This window comes from Lonchura striata, chromosome 31, assembly GCF_050655825.1.
Source record: "Lonchura striata isolate lonStrDom1 chromosome 31, ASM5065582v1, whole genome shotgun sequence".
In the NCBI taxonomy this organism is placed as follows: domain Eukaryota; kingdom Metazoa; phylum Chordata; class Aves; order Passeriformes; family Estrildidae; genus Lonchura; species Lonchura striata.
The window spans coordinates 4750172-4777488 of record NC_140733.1 but is presented as its reverse complement, the minus strand read 5'-3'; the positions used below and the strand labels follow the sequence as shown (position 1 = coordinate 4777488).

General features: G+C 61.0%; 3 protein-coding genes across 11 annotated transcripts in view; all 3 read left to right on the top strand.

The window, feature by feature from the left end:
- Positions 1–2238: 2238 nt before the first annotated feature.
- Positions 2239–8223, top strand: GATA1 (GATA binding protein 1). The gene is made up of 4 exons (XM_085563825.1): positions 2239–2662; positions 4221–4366; positions 6538–6663; positions 7751–8223. The coding sequence occupies exons 1-4, from the start codon at positions 2254–2256 to the stop codon at positions 8072–8074; spliced, it is 1005 nt and encodes a 334-aa protein (XP_085419951.1). The 5' UTR covers positions 2239–2253; the 3' UTR covers positions 8075–8223.
- Positions 8224–8876: 653 nt separating this feature from the next.
- Positions 8877–23782, top strand: LOC144247936 (protein deacetylase HDAC6-like). 8 transcript variants are annotated; one of them, XR_014950568.1, is made up of 17 exons: positions 8877–9399; positions 10108–10143; positions 10680–10730; positions 11332–11402; positions 12438–12492; positions 12607–12647; positions 13332–13377; positions 14168–14265; positions 15761–15838; positions 16722–16790; positions 17487–17571; positions 18977–19042; positions 20047–20094; positions 20871–20968; positions 22457–22560; positions 23020–23087; positions 23643–23714. XR_014950568.1 is itself a non-coding variant. In XM_085563815.1 (17 exons), the coding sequence occupies exons 2-17, from the start codon at positions 10141–10143 to the stop codon at positions 23704–23706; spliced, it is 1056 nt and encodes a 351-aa protein (XP_085419941.1). In that variant the 5' UTR covers positions 8880–9399; positions 10108–10140; the 3' UTR covers positions 23707–23782. The 8 variants fall into 8 exon arrangements, 7 of the variants coding, with proteins under 7 accessions (XP_085419946.1, XP_085419944.1, XP_085419948.1 ...); XM_085563815.1 differs by having other exon boundaries at positions 8880–9399; positions 20860–20968; positions 23643–23782; XM_085563820.1 differs by lacking the exon at positions 22457–22560 and having other exon boundaries at positions 20860–20968; positions 23643–23782.
- Positions 23762–27317, top strand: part of LOC144247916 (protein deacetylase HDAC6-like) — a 12654-nt gene continuing 9098 nt past the window's right edge. For both annotated transcript variants that reach the window (XM_085563772.1, XM_085563771.1), the window contains exons 1-3: positions 23762–23885; positions 25496–25624; positions 26833–27001. In XM_085563772.1, coding sequence (XP_085419898.1) covers positions 23857–23885; positions 25496–25624; positions 26833–27001 — 327 coding nt within the window. In that variant the 5' untranslated portion in view covers positions 23762–23856. The remainder of the gene's footprint in view (positions 23886–25495; positions 25625–26832; positions 27002–27317) is intronic.

Here is a 27317-nt window from a genome sequence, read left to right as displayed (position 1 = left end):
TTGGGGGGTCCCCAGAGTTTGGAGATTTTGGGGTTCGGGGGTACCCAGAGTTTGGGGGACCCCCATATTGCGGATTTTGGGTTTTGGGACCCCGAGTTTGGGGTTCGGGGGATCCCCACTTTGGGGATTTTGGGGTTCAGGAGATCCCCGGTTTGGGGTTTTGGGGTCCAGATGTACCCAGGGGTCCCCGAAATGGGGATTTTGGGGTCACCCAGTTTGGGGGTTTCAGAATTTTGGGGTCCCCAGTTTGGGGATTTTGGGGTTTGGGGGTACCCGGATGGGAATTTTGGGGTTTGGGACCCCGAGTTTGGGGTTCGGGGGATCCCCACTTTGGGATTCCAGAGTTTTGGGGTCCTCAGGGATTTGGGGGTCCCCGGCGTGGGGATTTTGGGGTTTCCAGTCCCCAGTTTGGGGTTTGGGGGATCCCCACTTTGGGGATTTTGGAGTTAGGAGGTCCCCGGGTTGGGGATTTTGGGGTTCGGGGGTCCCCAGGGTTTAGGGGTCCCCGGGTTGGGGATTTTGGGGTTTGGGACCCCCAGTTTGGGGTTTGGGGGTTCGGGGGTCCCCGGGTTGGGGATTTTGGGGTTCGGGTTTTTGGGGTTCGGGGGTGCCCAGTTTGGGGTTCCAGACATTCAGCTGCAGCTTTGGGGGCGCAGCCCGGGGTGCGGGACCCCCAAAAGTGGGAGCGGGGTTTGGGGGTCCCCAGGAGCCCCGGGGAGAATTTTGGGGGGCGGCTCCGACCCGCGGGGGTCAGGGACCCCCAACCCCGATTTTGGCACCCCGAGGGTTTGGGGGGGCCCCGGGGGGCCAGGGGAGATTTGGGGGGGCCCTGAGGGGGTTTGGGGTTTTTGGGGTGCTGATTTGGGGTCCCTCAGGGATGTTTGGGGTTTTTGGGGTGCCGATTTGGGGTTTTTAGGGGTTTTGGGGTGCTGATTTGGGGCACCCAGGGGTCCCTCAGGAGCGTTTGGGGTTTTTGGGGTGATGATTTGGGGTCACCCAGGGTCTGGTTTTTGGGGTGCAGATTTGGGGTGTTTGGGGTTTTTGGGGTGCCGATTTGGAGGTTTTTAGGGTTTTTGGGGTGTTGATTTGGGGTTTCGTGTTTTTGGGGTGCTGATTTGGGGTGTTTGGATTTTTGGGGGTTTTTGGGGTGCCGATTTGGTGTTTTTGGTGTTTTTGGGGTGCCTGTTTGGGGTGTTTGGTGTTTTTGGGGTGCCGATTGGGTTTTGGGGTGTTTGGGGTGCCGACTCGGGTTTTTGGGGTGTTTGGTGTTTTTGGGGTGCCTGTTTGGGGTGTTTGGTGTTTTTGGGGTGCCGATTCGGGTGTTTGGTGTTTTTTGGGGTGCCGATTCGGGTTTTTGGGGTGTTTGGTGTTTTTGGGGTGCCGACTCGGGTGTTTGGTGTTTTTGGGGTGCCGACTGGGTTTTTGGGGTGTTTGGGGTGCCTGTTTGGGGTGTTTGTTGTTTTTGGGGTGCCGACTGGGTTTTGGGGTGTTTGGGGTGCGGTGCTGAGCCCGCTCTCCGCAGGCCCCCGGGCCGGTTTTGGGGTGCCCCATGGAGTTCGTGGCGCTGGGGGGGCCGGAGGGGCCCCCCCCGTTCCCCGACGAGGCCGGAGCCCTCCTGGGGCTGGGGGCGGCCGAGGGGCCCGAGCCGGGCGGGCTGGGGGGGTTCCCCCCGACAGGTACCGCTGCCACCCGTGTCACCTGTGTCACCCGTGCCACCCGTGTGTCACCTGTGTGTCACCTGTGTCATCTGTGTGTCACCCGTGCCACCCGTGTCACCCGTGTCACCTGTGTGTCACCCGTGTCACCTGTGCCACCCGTGTGTCACCCGTGCCACCCGTGTCACCCGTGTCACCTGTGTCACCCGTGTCACCTGTGTGTCACCTCCTGTGTCACCTGTGTCATCTCTGTACCCCCACCCCCCAATGTCCCAGCCTGCCCTGTCCCCCAGTGTCCCCCCACTGTCCCCAATGTCCCTCTGTCCCAAATGTCCCCAGTGTCCCCAAATCCCCCCAATCCCCCCAGTGTCCCACTCTCCCCAGTGTCCCCAGTGTCCCCAACGCCCCCAGGGTCCCCAATCCCCCCAACGCCCCCAACATCCCCAATGTCCCAATGTCCCCCTGACGCTGTCCCCAGTGTCCCCAGTGTCCCCATGTCCCCGTGTCCCCATTGTCCCCGATGTCCCCAATCCCCCAATGTCCCCAATCAATGTCCCCAATCCCCCAATGTCCCTAATCAATGTCCCCATGTCACCCCATGTCCCCAATCAATGTCCCCAGTGTCCCCAGTGTCCCCAACGTCCCCAACGTCCCCCCAGTGTCCCCAACATCCCACTGCCCCAATCCCCCCAATCCCCCCAATGTCCCCAGTGTCCCCAATGTCCCCAATCCCCCCAAGGTCCCCATGTCCCCTGACGCTGTCCCCCTGTCCCCCTGTCCCCCTGTCCCCGTGTCCCCAGGCCGGCTGTCGCTGCTGCCCTGGCCTGAGGGGGGGTCCCTGGGGGGGTCCCTGGGGGGGTCCCTGGGGGGGTCCCTCGGGGGGTCCCTCGGGGGTCCCTCCTGGCCCCCTCCCCCCCCGGAGCCCCCCCGGTTCCTGGAGCTGCTGCAGCCCCCCCGCAGCCCCCCCCCACCCGGACCCCCCCTGCCGCCCCCCGGAGCCGCCTGCGGTGAGCCCGGGGCACTGGGAATACTGGGAGGGACTGGGAGGGACTGGGAATACTGGGAGGGACTGGGAACACTGGGGGGGACTGGGAATACTGGGGGGGACTGGGAGGGACTGGGAATACTGGGGGGGACTGGGAATACTGGGGGGGACTGGGAATACTGGGAGGGACTGGGGGGGACCGGGAATACTGGGGGGGACCGGGAATACTGGGGGGGACTGGGAGGGACTGGGAATACTGGGAGGGACTGGGAATACTGGGGGGGACTGGGAATACTGGGAGGGACTGTGGGGGACAGGGAATACTGGGAGGGACTGGGAATACTGGGGGGGACTGGGAATACTGGGAGGGACTGGGGGGACTGGGAGGGACTGGTCCATACCAGTCCGTACCAGTCCATACTGGTCCATACTGCTCCGTACCATTGCATACTGATCCATACAAGTTCATACTGGAGCACACTGGTCTGTACTGGTCCATACTGGTCCTTACTGGTCTGTACCAGTCCTTAGTGGTCCATAGTGGTCCATACTGGTCCTTACTGGTCAGTACTGGTCCATATCAGTCTGTACTGGTCCATATCGGTCCATACTGGTCCATATCGGTTCATACTGATCTGTACTGGTCCCTGCTGTTCTGTACTGGTTTATACTGGTCCATACTGGTCTCTACTGGTTTATACCAGTCCATACTGATCCTTACTGGGCCATACTAGTCCCTACTGTTCTGTACTAGTCCATACTGGTTCATACTGGTCCATACTGGTCCATACTGGTCCCTACCATTCCCACTGTTCTGTACTGGTCCGTACTGGTCCATACTGGTTTATACTGGTCCGTACTGGTCCATACTGGTTTATACTGGTCCATATCGGTCTGTACTGGTCCCTACTGGTCCATACCGGTCCATCCCGGTCCGTTCCGGTCCACTCCGGTTCTCACCGCTCCGTTCCGGTCCGTACTGGTTTATACCGGTCCATCCCGGTCCATCCCGGTCTGTTCCGGTTCTCACCGCTCCGTTCCGGTCCGTACTGGTCCATACCGGTCCATACCGGTCCATACCGGTCCGTACTGGTCCATACCGGTCCATACCGGTCTGTACTGGTCCATATCGGTCCATTCCGGTTCTCACTGCTCCGTTCCAGTCTGTACTGGTTTATACTGGTCCATACCAGTCTGTACTGGTCCCTACTGGTCCGTACCGGTCCATACCGGTCCATCCCGGTCCGTTCCGGTTCTCACCGCTCCGTTCCGGTCCGTACCGGTCCATACCGGTCCGTACCGGTCCATACCGGTCCGTTCCGGTCCATCCCGGTCCATCCCGGTCCGTTCCGGTTCTCACCGCTCTGTTCTGGTCTGTACTGGTTTATACTGGTCCCTACTGGTCCGTACCGGTCCATACCGGTCCATACCGGTCCGTACCGGTCCATACCGGTCCGTTCCGGTCCATCCCGGTCTGTTCCGGTTCTCACCGCTCCGTTCTGGTCCATACCGGTCCATACCGGTCCGTTCCGGTCCATCCCGGTCCGTTCCGGTTCTCACCGCTCCGTTCCGGCCGGCAGAGGCGCGCGAGTGCGTGAACTGCGGCGCCACGGCGACGCCGCTGTGGCGCCGGGACGGCACCGGGCACTACCTGTGCAACGCCTGCGGGCTGTACCACCGGCTGAACGGGCACAACCGGCCCCTCATCCGCCCCAAGAAGCGCCTGGTGAGCCCCGGACTGACGGGACCCCGAGTCTGACGGGACCCCGAGTCTGACGGGACCCCAAAATCTGACAGGGGACCCCGAGTCTGACAGGGACCCGAAATCTGACCGGGACCCCGAGTCTGACAAGGGACCCCAAAATCTGACAGGGGACCCCGAGTCTGACAGGGACCCGAAATCTGACCGGGACCCGAGTCTGACGGGACCTCGAGTCTGACAGGGGACCCTGAAATCTGACAGGGGAACCCCAAATCTGACAGGGGAACCCGAGTCTGACAGGGAACCCCGAGTCTGACAGGGGACCCCGAAATCTGACAGGGACCCCGAGTCTGACAAGGGACCCCAAAATCTGACAGGGGACCCCGAGTCTGACAGGGGAACCCGAAATCTGACAGGGGACCCCCAAAATCTGACAGGGGACCCCGAAATCTGACAGGGACCCCGAAATCTGACAGGGACCCCGAGTCTGACAGGGGAACCCGAGTCTGACAGGGGAACCCCAAAATCTGACAGGGGAACCCAAAATCTGACAGGGGACCCCGAGTCTGACAGGGGAACCCAAATCTGACAGGGGAACCCCAAAATCTGACAGGGGAACCCCAAATCTGACAGGGGACCCCGAGTCTGACAGGGGAACCCCAAAATCTGACAGGGGAACCCAAAATCTGACAGGGACCCCGAGTCTGACAGGGACCCCGAGTCTGACAGGGGAACCCCAAAATCTGACAGGGACCCCAAAATCTGACAGGGGACCCCGAGTCTGACAGGGGAACCCCAAAATCTGACAGGGGAACCCAAAATCTGACAGGGACCCCGAGTCTGACCGGGACCCCGAGTCTGACGGGACCCCAAAATCTGACAGGGACCCCAAATCTGACAGGGGAACCCGAGTCTGACAGGGACCCCGAGTCTGACAGGGACCCCGAGTCTGACAGGGGAACCCAAAATATGACAGGGACCCCGAAATCTGACAGGGGACCCCGAGTCTGACAGGGGAACCCCAAATCTGACAGGGGACCCCGAGTCTGACAGGGGAACCCCAAATCTGACAGGGGAACCCCGAATCTGACAGGGGACCCCGAGTCTGACAGGGACCCCAAAATCTGACAGGGGAACCCCGAATCTGACAGGGGACCCCGAGTCTGACAGGGACCCCAAAATCTGACAGGGACCCCGAGTCTGACAGGGAAACCCGAGTCTGACAGGGAACCCCGAGTCTGACAGGGGACCCCGAAATCTGACAGGGGACCCCGAGTCTGACAGGGACCCCAAATCTGACAGGGGACCCCGAATCTGACAGGGGACCCCAAAATCTGACAGGGGACCCCGAATATGACAGGGGACCCCAAAATCTGACAGGGGACCCCGAGTCTGACAGGGGAACCCCGAAATCTACCCGGGAACCCCAAATCTGACAGGGAACCCGAAATCTGACAGGGACCCCAAAATCTGACAGGGGAACCCCAAAATCTGACAGGGGACCCCGAAATCTGACAGGGGAACTCAAAATCTGACAGGGGAACCCGAAATCCACACCGAAATCAGACAGGGGAGCCCCAAAATAAACCTGGGCAGCCCCAAAACCCACGGGGGAACCCCAAAATCCACCTGGGAACCCAAAACCCGCGAGGGAACCCAAAACCCGCGAGGGAACCCCCAAAACCCGTGGGCACCCCGAAATGTACCTGGGGAGCCCCAAACCCGCCAGGACCCCAAAATGAACATGGGAACCCCAAAATCGTCTCAGGGACCCCAAAACCCACCGGGGAACTCCAAAATCCGCTGGGGAACCCCGAAATCACCTCAGTGTCCCCGAAATACCTCAGGAACCCCCAAATCGCCTCAGGGAACCCCAAAATCACCCCAGGGACCCTGAAATCACCTCAGGGAACCCCGAAATGTGCTGGGAAAGCCCAAAAGGCACCAGGGAACCCCAAAATCACCCCAGGGACCCCGAAATACACCTGGGGATGCCCAAAGTACACCTGGCACCCCAAAATCGCCCTCCGTGCACCCCCAAATCCACCCCAAACCCCTCCTGACACCCCAAAATCCACCCCAAACCCCTCCTTGCACCCCCAAACCCATCCCAAACCCTCTCTGCTCCGCCCCAGTGCCCCCCAAATCTCGGGGTTCACTGAACCCCAAACGTCCCCGGCCCCATTTTTTGGCAGCTGGTGAGCAAACGCGCCGGCACCGTCTGCAGCAACTGCCAGACCAGCACCACCACGCTGTGGAGGCGCAGCCCCCGCGGGGACCCCGTCTGCAACGCCTGCGGGCTGTACTACAAACTGCACCGGGTGAGGGACCCCAAAAACCACCCCAAAATACCCCAAAAATATCCCCAAAATACCCCAAACCCCGTCTGCAACGCCTGCGGGCTGTACTACAAACTGCACCGGGTGAGGGACCCCAAAAACCACCCCAAAATACCCAAAAATACCCCAGAAATATCCCCAGAATACCCCAAACCCCGTCTGCAATGCCTGCGGGCTGTACTACAAACTGCACCGTGTGAGGGACCCCAAAAACCACCCCAAAATACCCAAAAATATCCCTAAATATCCCCAAAATACCCCAAACCCCGTCTGCAACGCCTGCGGGCTGTACTACAAACTGCACCGGGTGAGGGACCCCAAAAACCACCCCAAAAGACCCCAAAATACCCCAAAAATATCTCCAAAATACCCCAAAATATCCCTAAATATACCAAAAATATCCCAAAATATCCCGCAGGTGAACCCCAATTCCCCCTGAACCCCGATTCCCCTGAACCCCAATTTCCCCTGAACCCCAATTCCCCTGAACTCCGATTCCCGCAGGTGAACCCCGATTACCCTCAACCCCAATTTCCCCCGACTCCCGCAGGTGAACCCCAATTCCCCCCTGAACCCTGATCCCCCTGGACCCCAATTTCCCCCCTGCACCCCGACTCCCACAGGGAACCCCAATTCCCCCTGAACCCCAACTCCCGCAGGTGAACCCCGATTTTCCCCTGCACCCCAATTTCCCCCCTGAACCCCAATTTTCCTGAACCCCGATTCCCGCAGGTGAACCCCGATTCCCCTTAACCCCAATTCCCTCCCTGAACCCTGACTCCCGCAGGTGAACTCCAATTCCCCTGAACCCCAATTTCCCCTGAACCCCAATTCCTGCAAGTGAACCCCAATTCCCCTGAAACCCAATTCCCCTGAACCCCAATTTCCCCCGACTCCCGCAGTGAACCCCGATTCCCCTGAACCCCGATTCCCCTGAACCCCGATTTCCCCCGACTCCCGCAGTGAACCCCAATTCCCCTGAACCCCGATTCCCCTGAACCCCGATTTCCCCCGACTCCCGCAGTGAACCCCGATTCCCCTGAACCCCGATTTCCCCCGACTCCCGCAGGTGAACCGCCCGCTGACGATGCGCAAGGACGGCATCCAGACCCGCAACCGCAAGGTCTCGGCCAAGGGCAAGAAGCGGCGCCAGGGGGGGGGCGCTGGCCCCGGGGGGGTCCCCGAGAGCTCGGCGGGGCCCCCCCTGCCCCCGCCCGCGCCCCCCCAGCCCCTGCCCGAGGACCCGGCCGCGCTCTTCGCCCTGGGGCCGCTCGTCCTGTCGGGGCACCTGCTGCCCTTCCCCCCCGCCCCCACCGGGCCCTTCCTGGGGGGCGACTTCGCGGTGCCCCCCGGGCCCGGCGCGGCGCCCCCCGGGCTGGGCCCGCAGCTCTGAGGGGCCCGGAGCCACGCGGGAGCGAGCGCGGCCGGCTCGCGCCTCCCTCTTGGGGAGGGGGGGCACTGGGGGGTGTGCCCCCCCTGCGGGGCGGGGGCGGGGTTGGGGGGAACCACGGAAATCCCGATTAAAGGTGCTCCCCCACCGTGGACGCCGCGTGGTTGGTACCAAGATGGCGGCTTCCGTGGGGCACGGCCAACATGGCGAACATCATGGCACGGCCAAGATGGCGGCCTCCATGAGCACACCTAACATGGCAGCGCCATGAGCACCCAACATGGCGACCATCATGGCAAAGCCAACATGGCGGCCCCCATGAGCACACCCAACATGGCGGTGCCATGACCACACCCAACATGGCAGTCATCATGGCACACCCAACACGGCGGCCCCATGAGCACACCCAACATGGCGGTCCCCATTAGCACACCCAACATGGCGACCCCTATGAGCAACCAACATGGCGGCCCCTGTGAGCGCACCCAACATGGCAGCTCCATGAGCGCACCCAATATGGCGGCAACATGAGCACACCCAACATGGCGGCCCCTGTGAGCGCACCCAACATGGCAGCTCCATGAGCGCACCCAATATGGCGGCAACATGAGCACACCCAACATGGCGGCCCCTGTGAGCGCACCCAACATGGCAGCTCCATGAGCGCACCCAATATGGCGGCAACATGAGCACACCCAACATGGCGGCCCCCATGAGCACCCAACATGGCGGCCCCCATGAGCACACCCAATATGGAGACTCCCATGAGCACATCCAATATGGCGGCCCCGTGAGAAATCAACATAGCGGCAACCATGAGCACCCAACATGGCAGCTCCCATGAGCACACCCAACATGGCGGCCCTATGAGTGCACCCAACATGGCAGCCATCATGGCACACCCAACATGGCAGCCCCATGAGCACAGCCAACATGGCAGCCCCATGAGCGCACCCAACATGGCGGCCCCATGGGCATACCCAACATGGCGGCCCCATGAGCGTAGCCAACATGGCGGCCCCCAACAGCACACCCAACATGGAGGCCCCATGAGCACACCCAACATGGAGGCCCCATGAGCACACCCAATATGGCGGCCCCCATGAGCACCATGCCGCCCGTAAAGCGGCGGCCCCGCCCCTCTTATTAGACCACGCCCCCAGAGAGCCCCGCCCTGTCAAGCCCCGCCCATTGATTGGCGGCGCCACGCCCCGGCCACGCCCTGGCCCCGCCCCCTCCCGTGGCCACGCCCCTTTAGCCTCGCTCTGGCCCTCCCGCCCGTGACGTCATCACGGCGCGCCTCGCGCCAACGTCGCGTGGGGCTGCAGGTGAGCGGGGCGGCTGCGGGACTCCCGAACCCCCGGGACCCCCGGGATCCGCCCGAACCCCCGGGACCCCCGAACCCCCGGGACCCCCCGAGACCCCCGGGACCCCCGAACCTCCGGGACCCCCCGGGACCCCCGGACCCCCCGACCCGCCCGGCCCCGCTGCCGCTCCCTGCGCTGCCCGCGGAGCTCCCGGCGCTGCTCCCCGCGCCTCCCTCAGCCCCGATTGTTTCCCGCCCGGCCCCTCCCGCGCTGGCCCCAAACCCGCGTCCCCAAACCCGCGTCCCCTCGGTGACCCCCTGTCCCTAACCCGTGTCCCCCGGGTATCCCCAAAGCTGCGTCCCCCCATTGTCCCCTCACTGTCCCCATTGTCCCCCCCGTGTCCCCCCGTCCCTAACCCGTGTTCCCCCATGGTTCTGCTCACTGTCCCCCCACGTCCCCATTGTCTCCACTGTCCCCTCACTGTCCCCGTGTCCCTCCCCTGTCCCCATTGTCCCCTCCTGTCCCCCCTGTCCCTAACCCGTGTCCCCCCACTGTCCCCTCACTGTCCCCATTGTCCCCTCACTGTCCCCTCCTGTCCCCCCTGTCCCTAACCCGTGTCCCCCCACTGTCCCCTCACTGTCCCCATTGTCCCCTCACTGTCCCCTCCTGTCCACCCTGTCCCTAACCCGTGTCCCCCCTGTCCCCTCACTGTCCCCATTGTCCCCCCAGGCCCCGCGCGCCGCTTGAGCCCCCCCGGCCGCCATGGTGAGAGGGGCGTGGCCGAAAGGGGCGTGGCTTGGGGTGGGCGGGGTCTCAGGGCCACGCCCAAAACCGCGGGGACGAGTGGTGTTAATGGGGTGGGCGTGGTCTGCCGGGAGTGGGCGTGGCCTCTCGATTGTGGGCGTGGTCTGTCGGCAGTGGGCGTGGCCTATTAAAGTGGGAAAGGTCTGTTTGAGTGGGCGTGGCTGTCGGGAGTGGGCGTGGCCTCTCGAGAGTGGGCGTGGTCTGTCGGCAGTGGGCGTGGCCTATTAAAGTGGGAATTGTCTGTTTGGGTGGGCGTGGTCTGTCGGGAGTGGGCGTGGTCTGTTGGGAGTGGGCGTGGCCTATTAAGGTGGGAATGGTCTGTTTGGGTGGGCGTGGCCTGTCGGGAGTGGGCGTGGCCTCGAGAGTGGGCGTGACTTTACTGGCGCCACCTCCCATTGTACAAGAGGGGGCGTGGCCGCGGGGTGTGGGCGGGGCCTGTGTGGGTGTGGTCGGTGGGCGTGGCCGGGGTGGGCGTGGCTGACAGTGGCTCCGCCCAGGGCCGCGCGCGGCGCCGGAGGGCGGGGCTGGAGGCGGAGCTACAGCAGCTGGTAAGGGGGGGACACCCCAAAAATGGGGCTGGGGGTGCCCAAATTGGGGTCTGGGGGTGCCCAAAATTGGGGTCTGGGGGTATTCAAAAATGGGATTTGGGGGTCCTAAAAATGGAGTTTGGGGGTCCCCAAAAATGGTTCTGGGGGTCCCTAAAAATGGGGCGTGGGGGGTCCCCAAAATTGGGATCTGGGGAGGTCCAAAAAATGGCTCTGGGGGCTCCCCAAAAATGGGGTTTGGGGGTCCTAAAAGTGGAGTCTGGGGGTCCCCAAAAATGGGTCTGGGGGTCCCTATAAATGGGGTCTGGGGGTCCCAAAAATGGAGTTTGGGGGTCCCCAAAAATGGGTCTGGGGGTCCCTAAAAATGGGTCTGGGGGTCCCTAAAAATGGGTTGGGGGGGGTCCGAAAAATGGGGCTGGGGGGTCGCAAAATTGGGGTTTGGGGGTCTTAAAAAGGTCTGGGGGTATTCAAAAATGGGGTCGGGGGGTCCCCAAAATGGGTCTGGGGCCCCCCAGGCTCGGGGGCTTTGGGGTCACTTTGGGGGGTCCCTTTGGGGTGGGGGTGTCCCGGGACCCCCCAGACCCTCATGTCCCCCCCCGGGCAGGATTTGGGGCCCGAGGGCGCCGCCCCCACCGGGACCGGCCTGGTCAGCGCTGGAGAGCTCGGGGACGGCGGGTACGGACCCCGAATCCCAAAAACCCAAAATCCCAAATCCCCCAAATCCCAAAATCCCAAATCCCCAAAATCCCTAAAACCCAAATCCCAAAAACCCAAAATCCCGAATCCCCAAAATCCCCAAAACCCAAAATCCCCAAAACCCAAAATCCGAAATCCCCAAAATCCCAAAAACCCAAAATCCCGAATCCCCAAAATCCCAAAAACCCAAAATCCCGAATCCCCAAAATCCCAAAAACCCAAAATCCCGAATCCCCAAAATCCCAAATCCCTAAAACCCCAAAATCACACACCCCAAATCCCCAAAATCCCTAAAACCCAAAATCCCGAATCCCAAATCCCCCAAAACCCCACACCCCAAATCCCCAAAACCCCAAACCGAAATCCCCAAAATCCCCAAAACCCAAAATCCCAAATCCCCAAAACCCCAAATCCCAAAAACCCAAACCCCAAATCCCCCAAAATCCCCAAACCCCAAAATCCCCAAAACCCCAAATCCCCCAGAGCCCCAAATTCCCCCGGAGCCCTTTTGGGGTCTCCCCTAACCTTAGGGGGTCCCTGTGGGGTTTTTTGGGGTTCCCCCTGACTTCTGGGGTCCCTCCGTGGGATTTTGGGGTCCCTCCGTGGGGTTTTGGGGTCCCTGTGGAGTTTTGGGGTCCCCCCGGGGTTTTTGGGGTCCCTCTGACCTTTGGGGTCCCCGCGGGGTTTTTGGGGCCCCCGGGGGTTTCCGAGGTCCCCCAGGGGTTTTGGGGTCCCCTGGGGGTTTTGGGGTTCCCCTGGGGTTTTGGGGTCCCCCTGACCTTTGGGGTCCCTGTGAGGTTTTTGGGGTCCCTGTGGGTTTTTTTGGGGTTCCCCCTGACCTTTGGGGTCCCCCTGACCTTTGGGGTCCTCCCTTGAGTTTTTGGGGTCTCTGTGAGGTTTTTGGGGTCCCCCCGGGGTTTTTGGGGTCCCCCTGACCTTTGGGGTCCCCCCGTGGGGTTTTTGGGGTCCCCCCGTGGGGTTTTTGGGGTCCCCCTGACCTTTGGGGTCCCCCAGCCCCCCCGGGGACTCGGCCCTGCAGGGGCTGTTCCGGCGCTGCGTCCCCGTCAAGGTGAGCCCCCCCCCCAAATTTGGGGTCCCCTCCTTTTTTTTGGGGGGTCCCTGCAGATTTTGGGGACCCCCCGGGATTTTGGGGACCCCCCCTGACACCCCCGTTGCCCCCCAGGGTCGCCCGGCCAGCGATGAGGAGCTGCTGCTGGTGCACAGGTGGGGTCTGGGGGGATTTGGGGGGTTTGGGGGATTTTGGGGGGGATTTGGGTGGAATTGGGAGGAATTTGGGGGATTTTGGGGGGGATTTGGGGGATTTTGGGGGGAATTGGGAGGAATTTGGGGGTAATTTGGGGGATTTTGGGGTGGATTTTGGGGGGATTTGGGGGAGATTTTGGGGGGTTTTGTGGGCTCTGATTTGGGGAACCCTGAGGGGTCCGGGGGGAAATAAAGGAGATTTTGGGGTGGATTTGGGGGATTTTGGGGGGATTTCAGGTGGATTGGGAGAGCTGGGGGGGATTTGGGGAGGTTTGGGGGGGAATTTGGGGGGGTTTGGGGATTTTTTTGGTGGATTTGAGGGATTTGGGGGGGCTTTGGGAGGCATTTAAGGGGGTTTTGGGGGGATTTTGGGGGGGTTTGAGGTGGATTTGGGGGGATTTGGGGCCTCTGATTTGAGGGAGCCCTGAGGGGTCTGGGGGGGGTTTAGGGGGGGACTTGGGGTGGAATTTGGCCGATTTTGGGAGGAATTTGGGGGATTTTGGGTGGATTTGGGTGGTTTTGGGGGGGCTTTGGTGGGGAATTCTTTGTGGATTTGGGGGGATTTTGGGTGGATTTGGGGGGATTTTGGGGGGCTCTGGGGACCCCCGGGCAGCTCCTCAGGGAGGTTTTGGGGTCCCCCCCCAGCCCCTCGTTCGTGGCACAGTTGGAGCCCCCCGACAGCCCCGGCCCGGTGAGCACCCCCAAATCCGGGGGGTCCCCAAATTCCTGAGACCCCCGGGGAGGGGTTGGGGTCCTGGGGGGTCCCCAAAATCCCCGGGGAGGGTTTGGGGTCCAGGGGGGGGTCCCCAAATTCCTGAGACCCCTGGGGAAGATTTGGGGTCCTGGGGGGGTCCCCAAAATTCTGAGACCCCCGGGGGAAGGGTTTGGGGTCCTGGGGGGTCCCCAAAATCCCCGGGGAGGGTTTGGGGTCCAGGGGGGGGTCCCCAAATTCCTGAGACCCCTGGGGAAGATTTGGGGTCCTGGGGGGGTCCCCAAAATTCTGAGACCCCCGGGGGAAGGGTTTGGGGTCTGTGTGGGGGGTCCCCAAAAACCCCGGGGAGGGGTTGGGGTTTTGGGGGTCGCCAAAAACCCGAGACCCCTGGGGAAGATTTGGGGTCCTGGGGGGGTCCCCAAATTCCTGAGACCCCCAGGGAGGGTTTGGGGTCCCTCTGGGGGTTTTGGGGTTCCCCCTGGTCATTTCGGATCCCTTATTTGGGGTCTTTTTTCCCCTCTTTTTGGGTTTTTTGGGGTCCTCTGCCCCATTTTGGGGTCCCTCCCGTGGGGGTTTTGGGGTCCCCCCCTCTGTTTCCCAGTGGGATTTTGGGGTCCCGCCTGCTCATTTTGGGTCCCTTTTTTTTGGGTCTTTTTTTCCCCTTTTTTGGGGGTTTTTTTTGGGGTCCCCTGCCCCATTTCGGGGTCCCCTGCCCCATTTCGGGGTCCCCCCCGATTTCGGGGTCCCCCCTGATTTTGGGGTGTCCCAGGGGGTCCCGGGGAGCCCCCGCGGGGCCGTGGGGGCGGCGCTGGCGCTGCTGCAGGAGGTGCTGGGGGGGGCCCTGCGCAACGGCCTGGCGCTGCTGGGGTACGGAAATTGGGGTACGGGGATTGGGGTACGGGGATTGGGGTACGGGGATTGGGGTACGGAAACTCGGGGTGCGGGGATTGGGGTACGGAAATTGGGGTACGGGGAATTGGGGTACGGGGGATTGGGGTACGGGGAATTGGGGTACGGGGATTGGGGTACGGAAACTCGGGGTGCGGGAAATTGGGGTACGGGGATTGGGGTACGGGGAAATTGGGGTACGGGGGAATTGGGGTACGGGGGAATTGGGGTACGGGGATTGGGGTACGGAAACTCGGGGTACGGAAACTCGGGGTACGGAAATTGGGGTACAGGGGAAACTCGGGGTACGGGGATTGGGGTATGGAAATTGGGGTACGGGGAATTGGGGTACGGAAACTCGCGGTGCGGGGATTGGGGTACGGGGGGGAAATTTGGGGTACGGGGGAATTGGGGTACGGGGATTGGGGTACGGGGAGGGAAATTCGGGGTACTGAAATTCGGGGTACGGGGGAAACTCAGGATACGGGAGAAATTTGGGGTACGGGGGGGAAATTTGGGGTATGGGGAGGAAATTTGGGGTACAGGGGAAATGTAGCAATTTTTAATGTCCCATATGGATCTATAGGGTCCCATACGCTCCCATAGGGGTCTGTGGGATTCCATAGGGGTATATGAAATCCCATATGGATCCATAGGGTTCCATAGGCTCCGTAGGCTCTATAGTTTCCATAGGCTTTATAGGATCTATAGGATCCATAAGCTCCATTGGCTCTATAGGCTCCATAGGATCCATAGGCTTCAGGGGGTCTATATGGATCTATAGGATCCATAAGCTCTATAGGATCTGTAGGATCCATAGGCTCTATAGGATTCATAGTCTCCATAGGCTCCATAGGCTCCATAGGATCTATAGGATCTATAGGCTCCATAGGCTCCATGGGGTCTATATGGATCTATAGGATCCATAGTGTCCACAGGCTCCATAGGATCTATAGGATCTATAGGCTCCTTAGGCTCCATAGGCTCCATAGGATCTATAGGATCTATAGGATCTATAGGCTCCGTAGGCTCCATAGGCTCTATAGGATCTATAGGCTCCATAGGCTCCATGGGGTCTATATGGATCTATAGGATCCATAGTGTCCATAGGCTCCATAGGATCTATAGGATCTATAGGCTCCATAGGCTCCATAGGCTCTATAGGCTCCATAGGCTCTATAGGATCTATAGGATCTATAGGCTCCATAGGCTCCATAGGCTCTATAGGATCTATAGGCTCCATAGGCTCCATAGGCTCCATGGGGTCTATATGGATCTATAGGCTCTATAGGCTCCATAGGCTCCATGGGGTCTATAGGCTCTATAGGCTCCATAGTCTCCATAGGCTCCATGGGGTCTATATGGATCTATAGGATCTATAGGCTCCATAGGCTCCATAGGCTCTATAGGCTCTATAGGATCTATAGGCTCCATAGGCTCCATAGGCTCCAGGGTCTCTCCCGTCTCTCCGCAGCCCCCAGGACCCCCAGGCCCCCCCCCAGCCCGCGGCCGTCGCCGCCCGGGTGGCGCAGAAACACCCCGGGGTGCAGCGGTGAGAGGGGCACCCATGGGTGGGGGCACCCATCGGTGGGGTGGGGGGCACCCATCGGTGGGAAGGGGCACCCAGGGGTGGGGGGGGGCACCCATCGGTGGGAAGGGGCACCCATTGGTGGGGAGGGGCACCCAGGGGTGGGGAGGGGCACCCAGGGGTGGGGAGGGGCACCCAAGGGTGGGGGGGGGCACCCAGGGGTGGGGGGGGTACACCCAGGGGTGGGGGGGGCACCCAGGGGTGGGGGAGGGGCACCCAAGGGTGGGGAGGGGCACCCAGGGGTGGGGGGGGCACCCATCGGTGGGAAGGGGCACCCAGGGGTGCAGCAGTGAGAGCACCCATGGGTGGGGACACCCAATGGATTTGGGGTTTCTGGGGCGATCTGGAGTGGTTTTGGGGTGGTTTGGGGGGTTTTGGGGTGGTTTTGGAGTATTTTTGGCTTTTTTGGGGTTTTTGGGCTGTTTTCAGGGGTTTTTGGGGGGGTTTAGGGCTGTTTTTGGGGATTTGGGGTTTCTGGGTTTTTTGGGGTTTTTGGGGCTTTTTTGGGTGTTTGGGGTTTTGGGGGTTTTTGGGCTGTTTTGGTGTTTTTGGTGTTTTGTGGGTTTTGGGGTTTGGTGTTTTTGGGTTTTTGGTGTTTTTTAGGATTTGGCGGTTTTGGGTTTTTGGGGTGTTTGGGGTTTTTGGGGTTTGGGTTTTTGTGTTTTTGGGTTTTTGTGTGTTTGGGTTTTTGGGGCTGTTCTTGGGCTGTTTTTGGGTTTTGGGGCTGTTTTTGGGTTTTTGGGCTGGTTTTGGGGTGGTTTTGGGGCTGTTTTTGGGTTTTTGGGCTGGTTTTGGGGTGGTTTTGGGGCTGTTTTTGGGTTTTCGGGGTCCCAGCCCTCCCCCCCAGCGTTCTCATCGTGGACTGGAGCTCCCGGCCTGGGCGGGGCCTCCCCCGGCCCTTCCTGCAGGACCCCAGGTGGGGACTGGGGATACTGGGAGGGACTGGGAGGGACTGGGATGGACTGGGAGGGAACTGGGAGGGACTGGGAGGGACTGGGAGGGAACTGGGAGGGACTGGGGGGGACTGGGATGGACTGGGAGGGACTGGGGGGGAACTGGGATGGACTGGGGGGGACTGGGATGGAACTGGGGGGGACTGGGATGGAACTGGGAGGGACTGGGGGGGAACTGGGAGGGAACTGGGAGGGACTGGGGGGGAACTGGGAGGGAACTGGGAGGGACTGGGGGGGACTGGGGGGGACTGAGATATACTGGTCCATACTGGTCTATACTGGTTTATGCTGGTCTGTACTGGTTCACAGTGTTCTGTACTGGTCCATACTGGTCTGTACTGGTCTGTACTGGTTCACAGCATTCTGAACTGGTTTATACTGGTCCATACCAGTCCATACTGGTCTATACTGGTCTGTACTGGTTCACAGCGTTCTGTACTGGCCCATACTGGTTTGTACTGGTCCGTACCATTCCATACTGGTCTATACTGGTCTGTACTGGTTCACAGCATTCTGAACTGGTTTATACTGGTCCATACCAGTCCATACTGGTCTATACTGGTCTCTACTGGTTCACAGCGTTCTGTACTGGTCCATACTGGTTTATACTGGTCCATACCAGTCCATACTGGTCTATACTGGTCTGTACTGGTTCACAGTGTTCTGTACTTCGGGGCCCAGCCGGGGCTGGAGCCGCCCCCCAGCGCCGGGCGGGGATTCAGCATCGACCTGCGCTGGGAGCAGGTATGGGATCCATAGGGATCCATAGGGATCCATAGGGATCCGTGGGGGATCTATGGGGGATCTATAGGGGATCCATGGGGGATCCATAGGGGATCTATAGGGGATCCATAGGGGATCTATGGGGGATCCATAGGGTATCTATGGGGGATCTATAGGGGTTATGGGGCTATAGGGTATGTGGGGGTTATGGGGCTATAGGGGCAGATAGAGGGGCAGATATAGGCTATATAGGGGTTGCAGGGCTATAGGAGCTGATACAGGGGTCGATATAGGGTATATAGGGGTTGCAGGGCTATAGGGGCCGATACAGGGGTCGATATAGGGTATATAGGGGTTGCAGGGCTATAGGGGTTGGTGTCTGTAGGCGCTGTAGGGTTGGGGTGTATAGGGCGCATAGGGTATAGGGAGGAGCTGCAGGGGATATAGGGGCTATAGGACTGGGGGGGGTTTGTAGGAAATTGCAGGGGCCCTTTAAGGGACTATAGGGGCAGGGGGAGCTATAGGGGTGGGGGGGTCTATAGGGGCAGGGGGCCTATAGGGCACTATAGGGGTGGGGGGTCTATATGGGACTACAGGGGTGGGGGGCCTATAGGGCACTATAGGGCGGGGGGCTGTAGGGAACACAGGAGGTCTGGGGTGCTGTCGGGTCTATAGGAGCGGGGAGGCTGTAGGGGCTCTGTAGGGCCCCCAGGTTCTATAGGGCTCTATAGGGCACTATAGGGTCCCCAGGCTTTATAGGGCTCTATAGGGCTCTGTAGGTCCCCAGGCTCTATAGGGCTCTGTAGGGCGCTATAGGGTCCCCAGGCTCTATAGGGCTCTCTAGGGCGCTATAGGGCTCTATAGGGTCCCCAGGTTCTCTAGGGCTCTATAGGGCTCTGTAGGGCTCTATAGGGCTCTGTAGGGCTCTGTAGGTCCCCAGGCTCTATAGGGCACTCTAGGGCTCTATAGGGCTCTGTAGGTCCCCAGGCTCTATAGGGCTCTATAGGGCTCTATAGGGCTCTATAGGGCTCTGTAGGTCCCCAGGCTCTGTAGGGCTCTAAAGGGCTCTATAGGGCTCTGTAGGTCCCCAGGCTCTATAGGGCTGTATAGGGCTGTATAGGGCTCTATAGGGTCCCCAGGTTCTCTAGGGCTCTATAGGGGTCTATAGGGCTCTGTAGGTCCCCAGGCTCTATAGGGCTCTATAGGGCTCTATAGGGTCCCCAGGCTCTGTAGGGCTCTAAAGGGCTCTATAGGGCTCTGTAGGTCCCCAGGCTCTATAGGGTCCCCAGGTTCTCTAGGGCTCTATAGGGCTCTGTAGGGCTCTATAGGGCTCTGTAGGTCCCCAGGCTCTATAGGGCTCTATAGGGCGCTATAGGGCGCTATAGGGCTCTATAGGCCCCAGGCTCCATAGGTGCCGTGTCCCCAGGCCGGTGTCACCGATGGCGACCACGCGGCCGCAGCGTTCAACCTCCTGCTGCCCATCGGCCTCCAGGTGGGGACTGGGGACACCGGGGGGATTGGGGACACCGGGGGGTTTGGGGACACCGGGGGGGTTCTGGGGACACCGGGGGGTTTGGGGACACTGGGGGGTTTGGGGACACCAGGGGGATTGGGGACACCGGGGGGTTTGGGGACACCGGGGGGGTTCTGGGGACACCGGGGGGTTTGGGGACACTGGGGGGTTTGGGGACACCAGGGGGATTGGGGACACCGGGGGGTTTGGGGACACCGGGGGGGTTCTGGGGACACCGGGGGGTTTGGGGACACTGGGGGGTTTGGGGACACCAGGGGGATTGGGGACACCGGGGGGTTTGGGGACACCGGGGGGATTGGGGTCACCGGGGGGGATTGGGGACACCGGGGGGTTTGGGGTTTGGGGACACCCGGGGGGTTTGGGGACACCGGGGGGTTTGGGGTTTGGGGACACCCGGGGGGTTTGGGGATATCGGGGGGGTTTGGGGTCACCGGGGGATTTGGAGTTTGGGGTCACTGGGGGGTTTGGGGTCACGGGGGGGACTGGGGTCACTGGGGGGTTTGGGGTCACCGGGGGTTTGGGGTCACCAGGGGGGTTTGGGGTTTGGGTTTGAGGTCACCGGGGGTTTCAGGGAGTTTGGGGTCTCTGGTTTTGGGGTCCCTGTGTGGGTTTGGGGTCTCTATGAGGTTTTGGGCTCCCTATGTGATTTTGGGGCTCTGGTTTTGGGGTCCCTGTGATGTTTTGGGGTCCCTGTGAGTTTTTGGGGTCCCAGTGAGTTTTGGGGTCCCTGTGAGTATTTGGGATCCCTGTAATGTTTTGGGGTCCATGGGAGTTTTTGGGATCCCTGTGTGGGTTTGGGGTCCCTGTGATGTTTTGGGGTCCCTGTGATGTTTTGGGGTCCCTGTGAGTTTTGGGGTCCCTGTGTGGGTTTGGGGTCCCTGTGAGGTTTTGGGGTCCCTGTGTGGGTTTGGGGTCCCTGTGAGGTTTTGGGGTCCCCCCCTGACCACACACTGTCCCCCCAGTTCCAGCCCCAGCTCGTCCTGGTCGAGGCCTCGCTGGAGGATTTGGGGGTACGGGGGGGGCTGGGGGGGTTTGTGGGGTCTCTGTGGGGTCTCTATGGGGTCTATGGGGTCTCTATGGGGTCTCTATGGGGTCTATGGGGTCTATGGTCTCTGTGGGGTCTATGGGGTCTCTATGGTCTCTATGGGGTCTCTATGGGGTCTATGGGGTCTCTATGGGGTCCATGGGGTCTCTATGGGGTCTGTGGGGTCTATGGGGTCTCTATGGGGTCTATGGGGTCTCTATGGGGTCTATGGGGTCTCTATGGGGTCTATGGGGTCTATGGGGTCTATGGGGTCTCTATGGGGTCTATGGGGTCTCTATGGGGTCTATGGGGTCTATGGGGTCTATGGGGTCTCTATGGGGTCTATGGGGTCTCTATGGGGTCTATGGGGTCTATGGGGTCTATGGGGTCTATGGGGTCTCTATGGGGTCTCTATGGGGTCTATGGTCTCTATGGGGTCACTATGGGGTCTATGGGGTCTATGGGGTCTCTATGGGGTCTATGGGGTCTATGGGGTCTCTATGGGGTCTATGGGGTCTCTATGGGGTCTATGGGGTGTCTATGGGGTCTATGGGGTCTATGGGGTCTCTATGGTCTCTATGAGGTCTATGGTCTCTGTGGGGTCTCTATGGGGTCTCTATGGTCTCTATGAGGTCTATGCGGTCTATGGGCTCTATGGGGTCTATGGGGTCTCTATGGGTTCTCTATGGGGTCTATGGGGTCTCTATGGTCGCTATGGGGTGTCTGTGGGGTCTCTATAGGTTCTCTATAGGTTCTCCATAGGTTCTCCCCCCCAGGGCTGCCCCTCCCCACCCGCGCTCTCTCTCCTCACCCATCTCCTCTCGGCCCTGGGCCGGGGGCGGCTCCTGGTGCTGCTGGAGGTGAGGGATCCATAGGGGATCCATAGGGGATCCATAGGGGATCTGTGGGGGATCTATAGGGGATCCATAGGGGATCCATAGGGCATCCATAGGGGATCTGTGGGGGATCTATGGGGGATCCATAGGGGATCCATAGGGGATCCATAGGGGATCCATAGGGGATCTGTGGGGGATCTGTAGGGAATCTATGGGGGATCCATAGGGGATCCATAGGGGATCCATAGGGGATCCATAGGGGATCTGTGGGGGATCTGTAGGGAATCTATGGGGGATCCATAGGGGATCCATAGGGGATCCATAGGGCATCTATAGGGGATCCATAGGGGATCCATAGGGAATCTGTGGGGGTTCTGTGGGGGATCCATAGGGAATCTGTGGGGGATCTATAGGGGATCTATAGGGGATCTGTGGGGGATATGTAGGGGATCTGTGGGGGTTATAGTGGCGATCCATAGGGGATCTATGGGGGATCCATAGGGGATCCATAGGGAATCTGTGGGGGATCCATAGGGGATCCATAGGGAATCTGTGGGGGATCTATAGGGGATCCATAGGGCATCTATAGGGGATCTGTGGGGGATATGTAGGGGATCTGTGGGGGTTATAGAGGCGATCCATAGGGGATCTATAGGGAATCTCTAGGGGATCTATGGGGGACCTCTAGCAGATAGAGCAGTGTGAGGGATATGGGGGATCTATAGGGGATCTATGGGGGATCCATAGGGGATCTATAGGGGCTAGAGGGGTGCGTGGGCTAGAGCGGATGTATGGGGGATATAGATGACGTAGGGGATCTATAGGGCATCCATAGGGTGTGTGGGGGCTATAGGGGATCCATAGGGGGTGGAGAGGATACGGGGCAATGGGCGATGCAGGAGTTACACAGGGGAGAGATGGGAACGGGGCAGTATAGGGGATGTATGGGGATGTATGGGGAACCTCGGGGGTATGGTGGGGAGAGGGGTATGGGGGATATATGGGGGATGTATGGGGGATATATAGGGGATATATGGGGGATATATATATAGGGGATGTGCGGGTATAGGGGATATATAGGGGATATATAGGGGGTACATGGGGGATATATAGGGGATATGGGGATATGGGGCATATACAGGGGATGTATAGGGGATATATAGGGGATATGGAAGATACATAGAAGATATGGGAGGTATAGGGGATATATAGGGGATGTGGGGGATATATAGGGGATGTATAGGGTATATATGGGGCATATATAGGGGATATGGGGGTGTGGGGAATATATAGAGGATGTATAGGGGCTATAAATGGTATGGGGGCTGTGGGGGTGGGGGGGCTATAGGGGATATAGGGGATGTAGGGTACAGGGCCTATAGAGGCTGTTTTTGGGCCTGTTTTTGGGGCTGTTTTTGGGGGGGCTGTTTCTTTTTGGGGGGCTGTTTTTTTGGGGGGGGCTGTTTGTTTTTGGGGGGCCATGTGGCTCCCCCTGACCCCCCCTCTCCACAGGGGGGCCCGGATTTTGGGGTGTCCTCGGGGGGTTTGGGGGCTGTGCTGAGGACGCTGCTGGGGGACCCTGGGGACCCCCCCGGGCCCCTCACCCCCACCCCCGGGTGAGGATTTTGGGGGGCACGGGGGAGGATTTTGGGGGGTCAGAGGGGAGGATTTTGGGGGGTCAGAGGGGAGGATTTGGGGGGGGCTGGGGGGGCACAGGGGAGGGTTTTGGGGGGGCACAGGGGAAGATTTTGGGGGGGCTGGGGGGGCACAGGGAGGATTTTGGGAGGCTGGGGGGGTCAAAAGGGAGGATTTTGGGGGGCAAAGGGGAGGATTTTGTGGGGGCACAGAGGAGGATTTTGGGGGAGCAGAGGGGAGGATTTTGGGGGGCCCCAGGGGAGGATTTTGGGGGGCTGGGGGGGATGGGGGGCTCTGGGGGGTTTTGGGGTGTTGGGGGGTTTGGGGGCCTGGGGGTGTCGGGGGGGCTGGAGGGGATTTTGGGGGTTCTGGGGGGTTGGGAGCTCAGGGGGGGCAGTTTTGGGGTGCCCCCAGACCCCCAAAATCTCGACCTTCCCCAGCGGCCTGGCCAGCATCGCCCGCACCCTGAGCGTGCACCAGCGCTTCTGGGGCTGCCTGCAGAGCTTCGGTGAGGGGGAGCCCCGAAATCCCGGGGGGGAACCCCGAAATCCCACGGGGGAGAGCGCTCTGAGCCCCCCAAAAAGGGTGCACAGGCTTCGGGGGGCGCGCTAGGCCCCGTTGCTAAGGAGTCCGCTCGGTTGCTAGGGCGCCATCTTGGCTCGCCGCCATCTTGGGTTCTCTCAACCCCAAAATCCCCAAAAGTCACCCCAAAACCAACCCCAAAATCCCCCCCAAGTCACCCCAAAACCGCCCCCCAAAAACCCCCCAGACACCCCCAAACCACCCTCAGTCACCCCAAAACCGTCCCCCTAGAATAGCCCCCCAAGTCACCCCAAAACTGCTCCCAAAAACCCCCAAACCTCTCTGGACACCCCAAAATCGCCCCCCAAAACCACCCCTGTCACACCAAACCTGCCCCAAAATCCCCCCCAGTCACCCCAAAACCGCCCCCAGACCCCCCAGAAGCCCCTCAGGCCCCCGGAATGGTCTCGGGGAGCCCCCCAGAGTTGGGTGGGGCCGAATTTTTGGGGGGCCCCCCCTGAGGAGCCCCTCCCCAACCCAGAGATGGAGGGAGAGGAGGAGGAGGAGGAGGAAGAGGAGGCGGAAGGGAAGGAAGAGGAAGATGAGGAGGAGGAAGAGGCCGAGGAAGAGGAGGCGGAAGGGAACGAAGAGGAAGATGAGGAGGGGGAGGAAGAGGAGGGGGGGAGGGGAGCCCCCCCGAGCCCCCCCCGGGGCCCCCCCGCCCAGCCCGGGTGGGGCTGGTGTACGACCCCCGCATGGAGGAGCACCGCAACCCCTGGGACAGGTGAGGGCACCCCAAAAACCCCCTGGGACAGGTGAGAGCACCCCGAAACTGGGGCACCCCAAAAACCCCTGGGACAGGTGAGGGCACCCCGAAACTGGGGCACCCCAAAAACTGGGGCACCCCAAAACCCCTGGGACAGGTGAGGGCTTCCCGAAACTGGGACACCCCAAAAACCCCTGGGACAGGTGAGGGCACCCCGAAACTGGGGCACCCCAAAAACTGGGACACCCCAAAAACCCCTGGGACAGGTGAGGGCACCCCGAAACTGGGGCACCCCAAAAACCCCTGGGACAGGTGAGGGCACCCCAAAAACCCCCTGGGACAGGTGAGAGCACCCCGAAACTGGGGCACCCCAAAAACCCCCTGGGACAGGTGAGGGCACCCCAAAAACCCCTGGGACAGGTGAGGGCACCCCGAACCTGGGACACCCCAAAAACCCCTGGGACAGGTGAGGGCACCCCAAAAACCCCCTGGGACAGGTGAGGGCACCCCGAAACTGGGGCACCCCAAAAACTGGGACACCCCAAAAACCCCCTGGGACAGGTGAGGGCACCCCAAAACTGGGGCACCCCAAAAACCCTTGGGACACCCCAAAAACCCCCTGGGGCACCCCAAAACCTCCTGGGACACCCCAAAAACTGGGACACCCCAAAAACCCCCTGGGACACCCCAAAAACCCCTGGGACAGGTGAGGGCTCCCCGAAACTGGGGCACCCCAAAAACTGGGACACCCCAAAACCCCTGGGACAGGTGAGGGGCACCCAAAACTCCGGGGTACCCCAGAAACTCTGGGACACCTGGGACAGGTGGGAGGCACCCCGAAAACTCTGGGACACCCCAAAACCCCCTGGGACACCTGGGGCAGGTCAGGGAGGGGCTGGGACACCGTCCTGAGGGGGATTTTGGGGTGATTTTGGGGTAATTTTGGGATGGTTTTTGGGGTTATTTTGGGGTGATTTTGGGGTAATTTGTGGGGTGGTTTTAGGGTGATTTTGGGGGCGATTTCGGTGTTATTTTGGGGTAATTTTGGGATGGTTTTTGGGGCGATTTTGGGGTGATTTTGGGTTATTTTAGGGGTTATTTTGGGGGTGGTTTTGGGATGGTTTTTGGGGTTATTTTGGGGCGATTTTGGGGTGATTTTGGGTTGATTTTGGGGGTTATTTTGGGATGATTTTAGGGGTTATTTTGGGGGTGGTTTTGGGTTGATTTTAGGGGTTATTTTGGGGATGTTTTTGGGTGATTTTGGTGTTTCCAGCCAGCACCCCGAGGCCTCACAGCGCCTGCCCCGGGGGTGTTTTTGGGGATATTTTAGGGGTGATTTCAGTGTTATTTCGGTGTTATTTTGTGGATGATTTTGGGGTGATTTTGGGGTGTTCTTGGGGATATTTTGGGGATATTTCGGTGTTATTTCGGAGTTATTTTGTGGATGATTTTAGGGTGATTTTGGGTGATTTTGGTGTTTCCAGCCAGCACCCCGAGGCCTCGCAGCGCCTGCCCCGGGGGTGTTTTTGGGGATATTTTGGGGGTGATTTCAGTGTTATTTCGGTGTTATTTTGTGGATGGTTTTGGGGTGATTTTGGGGTGATTTTGGGGTATTTTGGTGTTTCCAGCCAGCACCCCGAGGCCCCGCAGCGCCTGCCCCGCGTGCTGCAGCGCCTGCAGGAGTTGGGGCTCTCCCAGCGCTGCCTCCCCCTGCCCGCCCGGCCCGCCAGCCTCCGCCAGCTGCGGGCGTGCCACACGTGAGGGCAGGGGAGCTGCGGGCACTGGGGGGCACTGGGAGGGAATTGGGGGGTCCTGAGGGGAGATTGGGGGTCCTGGGGGGGAACTGGGAGGGTCTTGAGGGGGTCTGGGGGGACATTGGGGGATCTTGGGGGATCTGTGGGGACGAGGAGGGCTCCTGGAGGGACATTGGGGGTCCTGGGGGCATCTTCAAGGGTCCTCGGGGGTGCTGGGGGGCACATGGGGGGTCCTAGGGGGGTCCTGGGGGCATCTTCAAGGGTCCCGGGGGGTGCTGGGGGGTTCTGGGGGGACATTGGGGGTCCTGGGGGTGCTGGGGGGCACATGGGGGGGTCATGGGGGGTCTTGGGGGGGTCTTGGAGGGTCTGGTGGAGTCCTGGGAGGGTCTTGAGGGGGTCTGGGGGGGACACTGGGGGGTCCTGGGGCATCTTTAAGGGTCCTGGGAGGGTCTTGGGGAGTCCTGAGGGTGAATGGGGGCCCTGGGGTGTCCTGTGGGTCCGGGGGGGGTTTCTGGGGGGACGTTGGGGGTCCTGGGGGTGCTGGGGGGGTCTTGGAGGAACTTGGGAGGGGTCTTGGGGGGACATTTGGGGTACTGAGGGCATCTTCAAGGGTCCTGGGGGGGTTCAGGGGGGACATTGGGGGGTCCTGGGGAGTTCTGGGAGGGTCCTAGGGGGACACTGGGGGTCCTGGGGGACTTATGGGGGGTCTTGGGGAGTCCTGAGGGGGAATGGGGGGCCCTGGGGTGTCCTGTGTGTCCGGGGGGGGGTTCTGGGGGGACATTGGGGGTCCTGGGGGTGCTGGGGGGCACATGGGGGGGTCTTGGGGGTCCTGGGGGAGTTTAGGGTTCCCCCCGGCAGTTTTGGGGTTCCCTGTCAGTATTTGGGGTTCCCTGTCAGTTTTTGGGGTGACAGCCGTGTTTTTGGGCTGCCAGGCGCGCCCACGTGCGGGCTCTGTCCTGCTGCCCGCTGGGTTTGGGATTGTGGCAGTTTTGGGGTTCCCTGTCAGTATTTGGGGTTCCCTGTCAGTTTTTGGGGTTCCCTGTCAGTTTTTGGGGTGACATCGCTGTTTTTGGGCTGCCAGGCGCGCCCACGTGCGGGCTCTGTCCCGCTGCCCGCTGGGTTTGGGATTGTGGCAGTTTTGGGGTTCCCCCCGGCAGTTTTGGGGTTCCCTGTCAGTTTTTGGGGTGACATCGCTGTTTTTGGGGTGCCAGGCGCGCCCACGTGCGGGCTCTGTCCCGCTGCCCGCTGCTGTCGCCGCGGGCGCTGCGGGCTCTGGCGCAGCGCTACCGCAGCGTTTTCCTGTGCCCGCGCTCCTTCGGCTGCGCCCGCCTGGCCGCGGGGGGAGCCTGCGCCGCCGTGAGGGCCGTGCTCGGGGGCAAGGTGGGCACGGGGGCACGGGGGGTGTGGGGGGCACGGGGGGCACGGGGGGTGTGGGGGACATTGGGGGGCACGGGGGGTGTGGGGGGCATTGGGGGCACGGGGGACATTGGGGGGCATTGGGGGGGCACGGGGGACATTGGGGGGCATGGGGGGCACGGGGGGCACGGGGGCATTGGGGGGCATGGGGGGCACGGGGGGCACGGGGGCATTGGGGGGCATTGGGGGACATTGGGGGGCACGGGGGACATTGGGGGGCACGGGGGGCACAGGGGCACGGGGGGCATTGGGGGGCACGGGGGACATTGGGGGGCACGGG

What these genes read in the sequence shown, in the direction of transcription:
- GATA1 (XM_085563825.1), top strand. Translation starts at nt 2,254, where the DNA reads ATGTCCCCAATCAATGTCCCCAGTGTCCCCAGTGTCCCCAACGTCCCC. An exon ending in GCCCCCCGGAGCCGCCTGCG is followed by an intron (nt 2,663 to 4,220) that starts GTGAGCCCGGGG and finishes TCCGGCCGGCAG; the next exon opens with AGGCGCGCGAGTGCGTGAAC. An exon ending in TGTACTACAAACTGCACCGG is followed by an intron (nt 6,664 to 7,750) that starts GTGAGGGACCCC and finishes CGACTCCCGCAG; the next exon opens with GTGAACCGCCCGCTGACGAT.
- LOC144247936 (XM_085563815.1), top strand. An exon ending in GGCGCTGCGTCCCCGTCAAG is followed by an intron (nt 12,493 to 12,606) that starts GTGAGCCCCCCC and finishes GTTGCCCCCCAG; the next exon opens with GGTCGCCCGGCCAGCGATGA. An exon ending in AAACACCCCGGGGTGCAGCG is followed by an intron (nt 15,839 to 16,721) that starts GTGAGAGGGGCA and finishes CCTCCCCCCCAG; the next exon opens with CGTTCTCATCGTGGACTGGA.